Consider the following 12,749-nt stretch of genomic DNA (forward strand, 5'->3'; position numbering starts at 1 on the left):
CACTTTTCGGAACTAAACAAGGCCTCCCTTTTCCTTCTAGAAAAAGTAACCACCAACGGGAAAAGAAAGAACCAACCGGAAATGGAGTATGCCATTTGCTATTCTCTAGTATGTCGAACTCGAATAAAGGGTTTGATCTGTTTTTTTTTTTGAGAAACAAAATAAAGGGTTTGATGGCCGGGAAAGATGGAAACGTGTTCAGTTGTGGAGGCCCATTTAGGGAATGAGCCCATTGTAGGAGTGGTACTACTTTGAAGTTTGAATTTTGAATGGCCAACGTCAGATATGAAAGAAGAGGGCCCAGAGCCCACAGGGGACTACTAGCATGAAACAATTCCCTCAAGAAAAAGTAGCATCAAACATCTTCCAATCATCTTTGGCTAAGAAAAAGAAAAGAAGCATAGAACTGAAATCCAATAAGTTTCGATTTCTTTTTGCTAACCCTTTGGCTACCAATTGGAGTGAGAATAAAAAATTACGGTGCCATATGTAAAGGTCTGGCAGATAAACGCTCTACATTTCAGAAGTTGAAAACAAGTTTTGCATGCAAACAGATCTCCGGGCACTGGCGCTGACCAACCTAGTACATGTGTAACAGTGTAAGATTGAGTTCAAAACGTCTTCCAATCACCTTTGGAGGAGGGAGGAATTCCAGCGGCACGACCACTTCGGATCAGTAGCAAAGCAGAGCATCTCATGATCACAGCTTCCCATAGCAACGAGAAAACCAGAAGGAAGGCAATGAGACATAAGTGGGTAAATCAAGACAATGATGTGGAAAAAATACGGCGATAAATACGTTATGTACAGACCAAAGGTGCACATGATAAGTTACTATAGATCAGCAGACATAGAAGGATCACTTTACATATATACAAGCTATCTGGTCTTTCCCTACAATCTCATAGTGCAGCTTGGCAGGCCACTGCACTGTACCAGCGCTGCGATTAGTTAGAACAGATACACTGATAGCCTGCAGGCAACATAACCATGTTGTTTGCACAAACATTGTCCACGGTAACAGGGTCGGGCAGTAGGCCAAAAGAAAACAAACTATGGTATCCAGAGATACCATAGGAACATCTTAATCCAACTTCCATCCGCATGCTGAAGACTGTATTAACAACCACAGTTGATATAGCATCTCATTGACTGAAGGGTCGAATCGGGTACAAAACTGTGATACACGAGCATATAATGGTAAAGATACTCGGAGCCATTGTGATAAAACAAGTACCGCTAATGTCTGGATCCATGTTCTTTCAGTTGAGGCAGGCTACCTTCTGAGACTACATCTTCATATCATCCTGACCAACTGCATTACCTGCACCGAGTCCCCCCTCATGCAGAAGGTCCTCCCAGAAATCATCATTTAACTCTGCAGTTGGCTTGCCATTAAGACGCTCAGAGCCACATGAAGAAACACCTTGTTGGACCTCGAAACCCTTTGCCTCCACAGATGAACTTCCCAGATCAGATGGCACACCATTGGCAAGTGATTCCACCGGCTCCAGTGGTTCAAACACTACCTGAGACCCTTGCTCCAGGCTAGAACCAGTGCCCATGCTATCAGCTTCAGGTCCCTGAACAATGCGGCGCCTTCTTTTCTTTGAGATGGCATCCTCAAGCTCCTTCCTCATCTCGCGCTGGGAGATCAGTTGACGCATAAAATCAGGGTTCTGCATGACTCGAGCCATGAATGCCATCATCTGCTGTTGCTTCTGCTCAGTATCTTGTAATTTCTCTTCCATGGCCTGTAGGTCTGACTTTGTATTTTGCTGCTCCTGCCTTAGCTTCACTACTTCAGTCATCAAGAGCTGTTTGTCCCTCTTCAGCTGATCAATCTCTTCTTCATACCCAAAGTGCCCTACCTCAAGGTAAGAGCCAAGAGATTGCTGATTTGGAGATGAGTGTGGAGGTTTCCGCCGCCTAATGTTTTTGAGAAGGTGCCTCTGACCTCTCAGAAACTCTTCATTAGCAAATTCCCATCTGTCAGGATCCACCTTTCTGAAGCCCTGCCAAAGCAATAATCCAGTCATCAGAAATATCAATCACCATTTTTCATTGAGGAAGAATTAACCGCTGAAATCATTTCAGGTTGGATAAAATGCCAAAATTAAGAGGAATCATGTGAAGAACCAATATTTCTTCAACCTATTATATTATTTTCACGCGAAGAATAGAAAACAAATCCCTCATCAAAATACTATCACAAGGCAAAATACAGGAAGATCAAAGACAATATGGAAGGACAAGAATTCATTTGGAAATTGTAGGTGATGACCTGCCTGCCTGCAAAATTTATATAATGCATCATTTTTAACAAAGTCGATCAATGTCATCAGACCTTCAGTACGGTGCCTGTGCTGTACATATATTATATCAACAACTACTGACAGGATGGAATTGTGCTGTACATATATTATACCAGGCGCCAGCTTTAAAAGTTTTAGAAGATCGGAAAAACAAATTCCAGGCAATGGAAGTTTCAATATTCAAACCAGACCATTGCTCCAGGAAAATTACGCCACCCCTTAGATTTTACAGAAACACATGTGTTCCAACAAGCATGCACTGAGGAGCAACAAGCTTATGGTGAACAGCTGCTCCTGAAGGACAATTCTGCATTATTTTCTATTATGCAGTCCATGGAAGATCTTAAAAGTAGTTTCTAGATTGTTAATATTCTTAACCACTAGCAGTGTCTGTGGTTAGATTGTTAGTATTCTTAAGCATCAACAGTGTCTATGGTTTACTTCAATGGCGATAACCAAATTAATCAAACATACTCTCTTCTGTGCAGTTTTTTTCCCTCGCAATAATTTGGTTATTAGAGTTTATTTTTTGTTTCATAGGTTTTGACCAACTTTTAACTGGTGCCATCCTACTCCAAGGCATACTAAGTTCTTAATCAAAATTAAACTGGATCCTGATTACCTTGCTTTGATTACTTCCACACAAAGTTGCAACTTAAGCACATATCTAAAGAAAAAGACGACACACATGCTATCATGCTAACAATTAGGATTTTTCATGGCAAGTTGCATGAGTGCAACAGAGGGAGCATCCAATTTTCCCTGTTATTCAAAAATCACCATTGAGGAATGCTGGCAATTCTCAAACACTTAACTGTAATTCACTCCACAAACAAGGAAGTAGGATTTCAGCACACCGCATCATAGAACATGGGATCAAAACAACGATGGAGTTAACAACTTACATAAGTATTGAGCTGCCGAACGAAGCTGGAGAAGTTGTTGTGCTTGAAATACCTTGGCAGCAGCACCGTCCCAAAGATATGAGGATCCCAAACTATGAAGCTATTGCTAGTGGCGCTCCATGACACAACGGCGTCCGTGGTTGGGTCATCAACCATGTCGTACGTCTTGGTAAGGAACGGTGGTGGGCCGCCGTCATGGAGCACATCCATCGGCCTAGGCTGGCCATTGGTAGCAACCACTGATGGCCGGCTCTCCACCTTGACAGAGTTCAACATCCCGTTCCCGTGGTTCATGGTAGCCCCATCAACAGAGCAGACTTAGAACCTCGCCTCAACAGGAAGCAGATCTATGCATCAAATATTTGCAACCCCTTTGGGCTCTGCACCAGACACGGTTTATATCTAAGCAAGTTGCTAGTCAGTATGTACTTGCCAACTGCCAAGCCTCAGATACTACAAGAAGACACGGTTCAGGCGTGACAAAAGCAAAGAAGTATGGGCACAAGAACAAGGTGCGGGGAAGCAGACAGGCGGCGAAATAAACCCACCCAGCTCTGTGAGGAACGCTTCAGTTCACCCCATCACGACGCGCGCGCACCTAACAGCTGCTACAGCAGCAGAATCACTCGCGCAGTAGGCACAAATCAAAGCGCCCGGACATGTGAGCCGCACCAAGAGGAAGACACCGCGTGACCTCACAGAACCCCTGACGCCGAACCAAAAGGGAGATCTCTTGGAGCAAGCTCATGCACCGATACCACGAACCAAATCAGAGGGGCATCGATTTGATTCCGGCGTGAGAAGGTGGAGCGGAAAGCGCCGCGCTTTTGACCCACAGCCCCGCAAAAGAAAACGCAGACGCCCCAAGTCCCCAACCTGCTCCGCTCCCTCTGCCCCCTTCTCCCCTGGAGCAAAACCAGCAGCACGGGCGCCCCCCGCACCGCACGGCGCCACTGCCTGAGACCGAGGTGAGCTCGCCGCGCGCTCAAGTGGCGGGAAGCGGCTCCCGCTTTTGGTCAGAGGAAAACAAGGAGGACAAGGGATCCGGGAAGAAGCGGTGGTGGGAGTGAGAAACGCAAATTGGGGATGGATTCCTCCGCACCTGGCACCTGCTGCGAGATTTGGTGGGTGAGAGAGCTCACAGCGAAGACGACGACGCGGCGACACCCGTCAGGCTCAAATGGGCAGACAGCGATGGCTGTTTGGGTCCACTCACCTGGCACGGACCGCATGTCTGGACCATAGCCACGGCCCGCATGTCTGCACGATGGGCCTGGTGCACACGCTGCATTCGGCCCATGTCGCAATTGCCTTCTCTTCGAAGGCACCCCCGCATCGAGAAGGTCGTTTTGTCTTCTTCCCATCCAATCTCTCCAAGTACTCCCTGTCCAACTGTTCGTTTGCTTTCCGTCTTCGTCCTCTGTTTGCCCAGTTGTCGTTCGCGTCTCCGCCGGCCGGCCTACGAAACCCTAGCGAAGCGAGCGAGGGAGAGACTAGCGGCCATGTTCGGGTTCAGGAAGGCGGACCCGGACCTCGAGGCCGGCGGGGCCTCGCTGCTGTACCCGGGGATGACGGAGAGCCCCGAGCTGCGGTGGGCGTTCGTCCGCAAGATCTACGTCATCCTCGCCGTCCAGCTCGCCATGACGGCCGCCGTCTCCGGCTTCGTCGTCAAGGTGCCCGCCGTCTCCAACTTCTTCGTCTCCTCCAACGCCGGGATCGCGCTCTACATCTTCCTCATCATCCTGCCCTTCATCGGTAAGCCCAGCTCTCCCGCCTTTTGGGGGATTATTTTTCCCCGTGAGCTGAAATCGGTAACCTTTTGCGACGCAGTGCTGTGCCCTCTGCACTACTACCACCAGAAGCATCCGGTCAATCTTCTGCTGCTCGGCCTCTTCACCGTCGCCATCAGCTTCGCCGTTGGCATGACATGCGCTTTCACTAGCGGTAATTTGCTTGCTCTATGTCATAATAGGTGTGATAGCGTGAATGATTTTGTACGGTTTGTCTAATTGAGCATCTCAAAACGGTTTTTGAGTTAATTGGTGATTGTAGTGAATGGGGGTTTCTTTTTGCATTAGGATTCCCCTTCTTTTAATGCTCCTTTAACCACATTGTTGGTCTAAACTTTGGTATACTTGATCATTCAGAAAATTTTGGCAAGCCAATCGACAGTAAACAAATCCTGTCTTAGCATTAAGGTCTGTTCTATTATACTGTCTTGAGCTGCTGGAGTCCTTTAGCACCTTGTCGACATCGATTTCAGCCGAAATAATATGATGTGCAACAAAACCTGCAAAAAGTGTGATTCATCTGAGTTCATAGATCTGTATTTAGATTACAGGTTCCAATGTGTTTAATATATGCTTTAGATCAACCTGCACAAATTTTGAACAAACACGGTACTAGTTTGCCCTGTCCATTATTGTTGCCCTGTCCATTTTTGTTATGATAAACTATTAACCTTCATGTGTTTGTGGCTTAATCTCCAGACTTTAGGCATAGGCATCTCTGTAATCTGCCCATCCAATAGCGAAAACTTTAGGCGTAGGCATTTGGTACGTTGCTCCATCTGTGGGTTTGATGACTGGTAATTCTTGTTGAAAGGTTGTTCCTAGTGGAAGCCTTTATTCTTTTTGCCTTTTGTGACAAGAAAACCAATGAGCAAAACCATCATTAGGTTTCTCCCTTTTACAAGTTTGTATTAGAGTTACATATCCTGTATTTGTTTCTGCCTCTATAGTTCTTTTGTGGGCATGGCATCAAAACTCCACGTGGCCATGGTTACGAACTTTTTGACAGTCTATAAACTAGCTTAGATGAATTTCATGGGACACTTCAACTCTTTAAATACACATGAGCGTAAGGTCCTAAACTTTGAATGGCCCTATGACATATTGCAGAAGTATGCAATGCGATCAGTTCCATTTGTGGCAATTTACTTCATCTACTGACTGGAATTCTGCCATGTTTGATTGCAATGTGCTTTGCTGATGTTCCCATTTCGAGCAAGTTTGTATCAAGAAGGATTTTGTTCTCTGTGAAGGAGTTGATTGTCTGTTTGTTATGTGTGCAGGAAAAATCATTTTGGAGGCTGCCATTCTTACAGCAGTGGTGGTGATCAGCTTAACTGCTTACACTTTCTGGGCTGCAAAGAGGGGCCATGATTTCAACTTCCTTGGTCCCTTCCTATTTGCTGCTATCATGGTGCTCATGGTGTTTTCACTAATCCAGGTTGGATGGATCTACCTTCATTCCCATTAAGTATTTCTATATCTTTATTAAGATATTTTTAACTTGTGGTGGATTTTGAATGCATCATCTAATTAATTATTTGCTTATATGCTGAATTATGCATCATACTAATAGAGATTTTGCTGTGCAGATCTTTTTCCCGCTGGGTAAGGTATCTGTGATGATATACGGTGGATTGGCGTCACTTATCTTCTGTGGATACATCATCTATGACACGGACAATATCATCAAGCGCTACACCTACGATGAATACATATGGGCTGCTGTATCACTCTACCTCGACGTCATCAACCTGTTCCTGTCTCTGCTGCAGCTGCTGAGGGCAGCTGATAGCTGAGCTCGTCAAGCTTTCACTTGTTCTCACGTACATTTGTGTATATCACAAACTCTGTAATGCTCATGGATACTCCAATTTATAATTAGATTCTATCGGTGCTACCTTAGTTCAAATTTATGTCTACCTTAGCGGTTAAGAATAATTTTGTGCATGCAACTGCCAATAGTCCAAGACTGTTTGCTTGCCTATTGTGCTGGATATAGATGCCCATCGGGCCGTGCCGTGCCTACCCCGGGCCGCGCCGTGCCGTCGTGCTGGCTGGGCTGTGCCATCACCGTGCCTCGTGCTAGGGGTATGGCCCAAGGCACGGCCCGCGGGCTGTCGGGCCGGCCCGAAGGCACGGCGGGCCACCGGGCCAAGGTCGTGTCAGGTCAGTAGCAGACCTATATTTTATTTTTTTGTTTAGAATTAGCAGGCTACATTTCTTAACATGCCAATTAGGATGAATGAATGGGTCAACACATCTACATTTTTTTTAAGAATTAAAAAGCTATATTTTTTATTAGGCCATTAAGTATCGGGCCGTGCCTGAGTCATGCCACGGGCCATGGTGGTGGCCCAAGCATGGCCCGGTAGTTGCTGGGCCGTGCCCGGGCCGGGCCACGGGCTGCATGGCCAACTATAGTGCTGGACGGCAGATCGGTTGTCCCAAAGTGGATTATTCCATCCTATTGCTTGTCTATTGTGTGGCCAGGCCAAAGAAACCATCCAACGTATTTTAATCTCTTTATTTTCGTTGGCATGTCTCGGTCTTGGTTTTGCAGGAGCTTGGACTTTTGGACCATTGCACCTGGTACTAACGCAAAACGTTTCAGCAGCTGATGGTGTATTGTTGTCAAGGGGATATACAAAGAAATGTCGAAATGATTTAACACTTTAGTCTTCTCGGTTGTTTGGGAGCTATGGAAGCATTAAAATTCATGCGTAAGGGTGTAAAGCCCAAATGCGCAAATGGTTCTCCTGCAAGCGGTAAATAATGAGAGCCCTTTGATGCTTTTGTAGGAGCTTCTGCTCTCCAGGAGCTACACCTTCTATTGCTCCATTACATTGGTTTGAGTCTTTCTGGTTCTGGTCATTTGTGTTTGTGTTTTGGGGAACAGATTTTGTCTTTGCTCTTTTTTTTGGTCTATCTAAAATTCTTAATGCCTTAATGAAATGATACACAACTCTCCTATAGTTCTACTTCGTTGAAGAAAAGAAAGACAAATAATGTGATATAATTGCAATGCCAAATATAACAAATGCATTTGTCGGGTACGGCATGGAGAAGGCACTTGTACTGTGTGGCAGAACCACCCTAATTATATGGCCCACATGCACTTGACATTGTCCTTAAGACCTCTGACTACTGCACATGAGAGTCATATAACTTGGATAGTCTGTCGGGTGCCCTCGGAGGACCCCGAATCATCCACATTTTAACTCGTACAGGATCAACATGGAGTTACCACAACATTACAACATTTGTTACAAAAATAACTTACATCAGAGTGCGGAAGATTTATAACTTAATTTACAACATATGATGAAGTATAAACTTAACTAAATTTCCAAAAGGTGTATAGAGTAGCGGAAGCATCTTAGGTGAAGCTTCTAAGGTAGAAGAGGTGGATAAATCATGTCGCGCCCACCGACATGACCTCCATTAGCAGACTAAGTCAGCACCTGCAACAGGGGTTATAAAACCCTGAGTACAAAAGTACTCAACAAGACTTAACCGACTAGAAAAGAGGTGAAGACTCAGGTATGCAGGCTATAGGGATTCAAGGTAAAGCTTTATCAAGATAAAGCATTTCTTTTGCATAAAAGCTTACTAAGATTAAACCTACTTTCAAGTTTTAACTCAAGGTTATCATTTATGACTAACCAAAACTATTATCAAACTTGCATAAGCATACCACATCTTTCTCATACCAAAGATTCACTTGTTACTACGATGATGGTGTGAGGATTGAGGCTCCATATCCGAGGAAACACGGCGATTCGAATCGATTAAACCCAGCTGGGGATTCAGTACCACACGACATATGTAGAACTTAATCTTGCATATGTCAACCTTTTCTATAGATCCTCCCATACAAGAACGGGTCCAGCGTCACCCGAGAGTACAGTACACCACCATCCTACAGCCAATCTAGATGTTTCCCGGTCATCTCAGATCCGTAAGGTGGGTACACGCTACTCTCGCCATCTCTCCACTCCCAGTACGCGGTTAGCCGTTCTCAAGTATCGGAATAGCTATAGGTAAGGCTTACCGCCGCATGTGGGCTGTACTCAAAGTTCTCAATCACAACAGGCCAATCAACGGTACGGTCCTTAATCGACTCAGTTGGAGACACTACTTTAAGACTCCATTCTTAAAGCAAGTCCACCGACCGGTCTCAAGTTGAACATTATTGACCTTAAAAGTATTCCACAACAACCCTTCAAACTTTCTCATTTGAAAACCTATCTCATAAGCAGGGCTAAGCATACTAAGCATTTTCATAAAGCGAGTACCAAGGTTAATATTGAAATCATCAAGGTAGATAATGCAGCAAATAGGATTCACTCAACTCCTATTCACCTAATGCATCATATTAACTCAAGTGATATAAATAACTTTATGAAAATACAAGGATAGGGTTTAATGTCCGGGGCTTGCCTTGGCCGGAAGGGAAGTCCGACAACTCAGCAAAACCAGATGGATCCACAAACTCGGAAGCAACCCACTGAGGATTAGATTCCTCCGGAGCGTAGTCTACACGTAGAGTTGCATATGCATGATCAATGAGATGTTCATGACATGATAAAGACAGGTTACAAGTTCTTGGATGATAACAACAAACATAACTACCTCGAGTACAATTTACCTTCGCGGTATAGAAACAACTAACTTAGCTACCCAAAAACATAGATTACTTCTAAGCAAATTTTATCATCTTCATTAAGTAAGGTTGTGTAGCTATCAGACAACAAAGATTATTTATATGAAATAATCTATAACCAGGGAGCATATCATGCCAAGTAACCACTGGTTGTCAATCAATCCCAAAGATCAATCAAAACCTAAAATGATTAGGTTTTCTATTTATCTAAATAAATTCTTAATTAAATATTAATGGCAGTAACTAAGTATTAACATCAAACAATAATTAAGTGCCAAAGGTCATAAAAGATAATGACCTCAGGTCATCACACAATCCCAAAAGCACTCAAATTCTAATTTGGAAATTAAGCTAAAGGCTAGCTAAAAACAAACAACTCTATTTGCACACATAACCGGGACAGCAGCATATACACAACTTCATTCAACCATAATTAGAGATCCAAACATCCAATAAAGGTGATATTAGACTTTCTGGAAAGCTTAGATAATTTTCTACAACTTTGTTATTATCTTCGAAAACTGATTTAATAGATAACATGGCCAAACAGTATGAATAAACAATTCTGTCCAGACCTTGGACAGAATCAGACATTAAGCTTCATACATCTATAACCAGAGTTCTAGATCACCAAAATTCATGATCCATAACATTTTGGAAAGCTTATGAACATTACTACAATTCATCTTTTATCATGAAAGCATGATTCATAATTTTAGTAGGTTGAAATTGCACAACTACAGAAACTGATCCAGAATTTGACAGAGAGGAACCATTTCTGAAACTTAAATTTAAACAGGCATAACTCAGAAAATATAGGGCCAAATGCCACCAAAATTTAACACCAGGTAGATACATGAATTATATACAACTTTGCTATAGACAAGTTTCATATCCAACATCATTTACCTAGAGAAATTCATAATGTTCCAGAAACTGTCCAGAAATCACTAATAATTTAATTATAGACAAATAACATTTCATTAATGTTTCAAACTTGGACCTGGGCAAAACCCAGCTCACAAATAGTTGAAATATATCAAAGAGATACTAGAAAACATCATGGTCATCCCTAAATAAATTCCTTTCATGTTTTTATTAATTTATTTAGGTAAATAGACAAAGTAATAACCATGTATCAAAAGTATATAGTAAATTCTGAGAAAACTACAGCAGCTCATATATGTTCTCCAAAGTCTACTGTATTAATTTCATGCCATTTGTATAAGTATAGCAATTTCCATGAAAAAGATAAATTGCCATCACAAGAAAGCATGTAACAGCAAGATAATTAAGAAACTCGACATTTTCTACAAACACATAACTAAATTATGTATCTATATGATATAACAACCACATATAAAGGTACAGAAACCATATTTTACATTTATTTATTTTTATTTTAATTGTAAACTATTTAATAAGCACTAAACAAGATAAATTAATAACTTCAACATATATCATCCAATGAATCTAAAAACTTAACCACAGCACACACACATAATCATTAATCTACCATAAAAGTTTCATCTTAAAAGAAGCTATACAGCAATAGATATGAATTTCTTCCCTTTAAGCATAATTAAAAGACATAAATCATAACTAATTATTTTACTACAAAACATGGTCAGTTTCATATTTTTAATAAACACTAGACATCTCAAGGAGCACAACAAAATTTGGTTCACCAAAATTGAAGTTACCAAACTCCAGATATGAATTTTCAAAGATTCAGCAAAACATCTACAAACAAGTCCTTATAGCACTATTCACCTGAGTCACAGTCTCTGCAATTAGACCCCTGGAGAACATCAAATTGTCGCGCGAAGTCCCTGGCCACGAACTGAAAACAGAGGAGCTCGCCGGAGATCGCAGTTTCGACGTTGGGGTGCTCGTCGGCGGCAGTGGAGCAGCGGGGGAGTTCACTTGGACTCACGCACACCCTCTGGTTCCCTCTACTTGGCCAGAGGTGGTCTGTGGAGGCATGGCCACGTGAACAGCGGCACTGGCGGAGCTCTGGACGGGGCTAGGGGAAAACTTGGCGCTCCGGCCGCCGGGAAGGCGAGGGGACGAGTTGGGGAGCATCAGGGGCTCATCACGACTTCGTCAAGCTGCTCAGAACTGGTGGAGAAGCACGGAGGAGGGCTGGCCACGTGAAGCGCCCACGGCGGCGCTTTCGGCCGGAGTTGGGGAAGAAGAAGAAGCTCCAGCGATTGGGCGGGTTAGAGGGCGTGCTAGGGAGCGCTCTGGGTTCGCAAGAGTGCGGCGAAAGTGGTGGAAGGCTCAATTTGGTGAGAGAGGTGTTGAGCACGACGAATTTGAAGGGGAAGGGCGTCGGGTTTCTTTCGGTCATGGACAGCAAACAGACGACGTCGCCCACGTCGATGCTCAGAAAGGAGAAAGGAGCGAGGCTATGACGTCCACGTCGCTTGGCGACTCTGGCAGCAAGCAGCTGCGTGCCCTCACGCTCGCAGGCGGCGCTGCGCGAGCGGTGGCCGCGCTTGGACAGAGCGCCGAGGAGCATATCGGTTACTGTAGACGTCCATATCCTCCCCATTCTGTCCTTTAGCAAAAACAGCCAAAGTTTGAACTAAAGCCAAAATTTCACCAAAATAAAAGTTGTACAAAATTTTGTGAACTACAAAACATCTTTTGGTGGCCAGAGCCAATTCTGCGTGGAAAATGACGAATTTGACAAAACAGTTTGAATTTCAAATCCCAAATTGGGGGAAATTCCAAATTTTGAATTGGAGCAAATTAGAATTTCCAAAATTACTTTTAATTTTTCCAAACAACTTGAAAAACTCCCAACATGAAAGTTGTTCAACTTTTTGAGCCCTACAACTTTCATGTTGACCACTTTTCAAAATTCCAAATAGATTTTGAATTGGGGATTCAAATCGGAAAAGGGGACAATTTCTGGAAAATTGTATTTTCAAAATTACTTTAAATTTTGTATTGAAACTCCAAAAACTCAAAACACCAAAGTTGTACATCTTGACAAGACCTACAACTTTTCTTTTGAACTCAACCTCAAATTTTGCTTGGTTTTTGAATTGCACAAAAGGGGGTA

General features: G+C 43.3%; 2 protein-coding genes across 2 annotated transcripts; one reads left to right on the plus strand and one right to left on the minus strand.

The window, feature by feature from the left end:
• Window positions 771-4,363, minus strand: LOC8081260 (heat stress transcription factor A-2e). Its single transcript, XM_002466255.2, has 2 exons — window positions 3,221-4,363; window positions 771-2,015 (listed from the first exon to the last, which is right to left on the minus strand). The coding sequence occupies exons 1-2, from the start codon at window positions 3,512-3,514 to the stop codon at window positions 1,290-1,292; spliced, it is 1,020 nt and encodes a 339-aa protein (XP_002466300.1). The 5' UTR covers window positions 3,515-4,363; the 3' UTR covers window positions 771-1,289.
• Window positions 4,153-6,972, plus strand: LOC8081261 (BI1-like protein). Its single transcript, XM_002463699.2, has 4 exons — window positions 4,153-4,975; window positions 5,051-5,164; window positions 6,294-6,451; window positions 6,603-6,972. The coding sequence occupies exons 1-4, from the start codon at window positions 4,477-4,479 to the stop codon at window positions 6,807-6,809; spliced, it is 978 nt and encodes a 325-aa protein (XP_002463744.2). The 5' UTR covers window positions 4,153-4,476; the 3' UTR covers window positions 6,810-6,972.

This window comes from Sorghum bicolor, chromosome 1 (assembly GCF_000003195.3).
Source record: "Sorghum bicolor cultivar BTx623 chromosome 1, Sorghum_bicolor_NCBIv3, whole genome shotgun sequence".
Taxonomy (NCBI): domain Eukaryota; kingdom Viridiplantae; phylum Streptophyta; class Magnoliopsida; order Poales; family Poaceae; genus Sorghum; species Sorghum bicolor.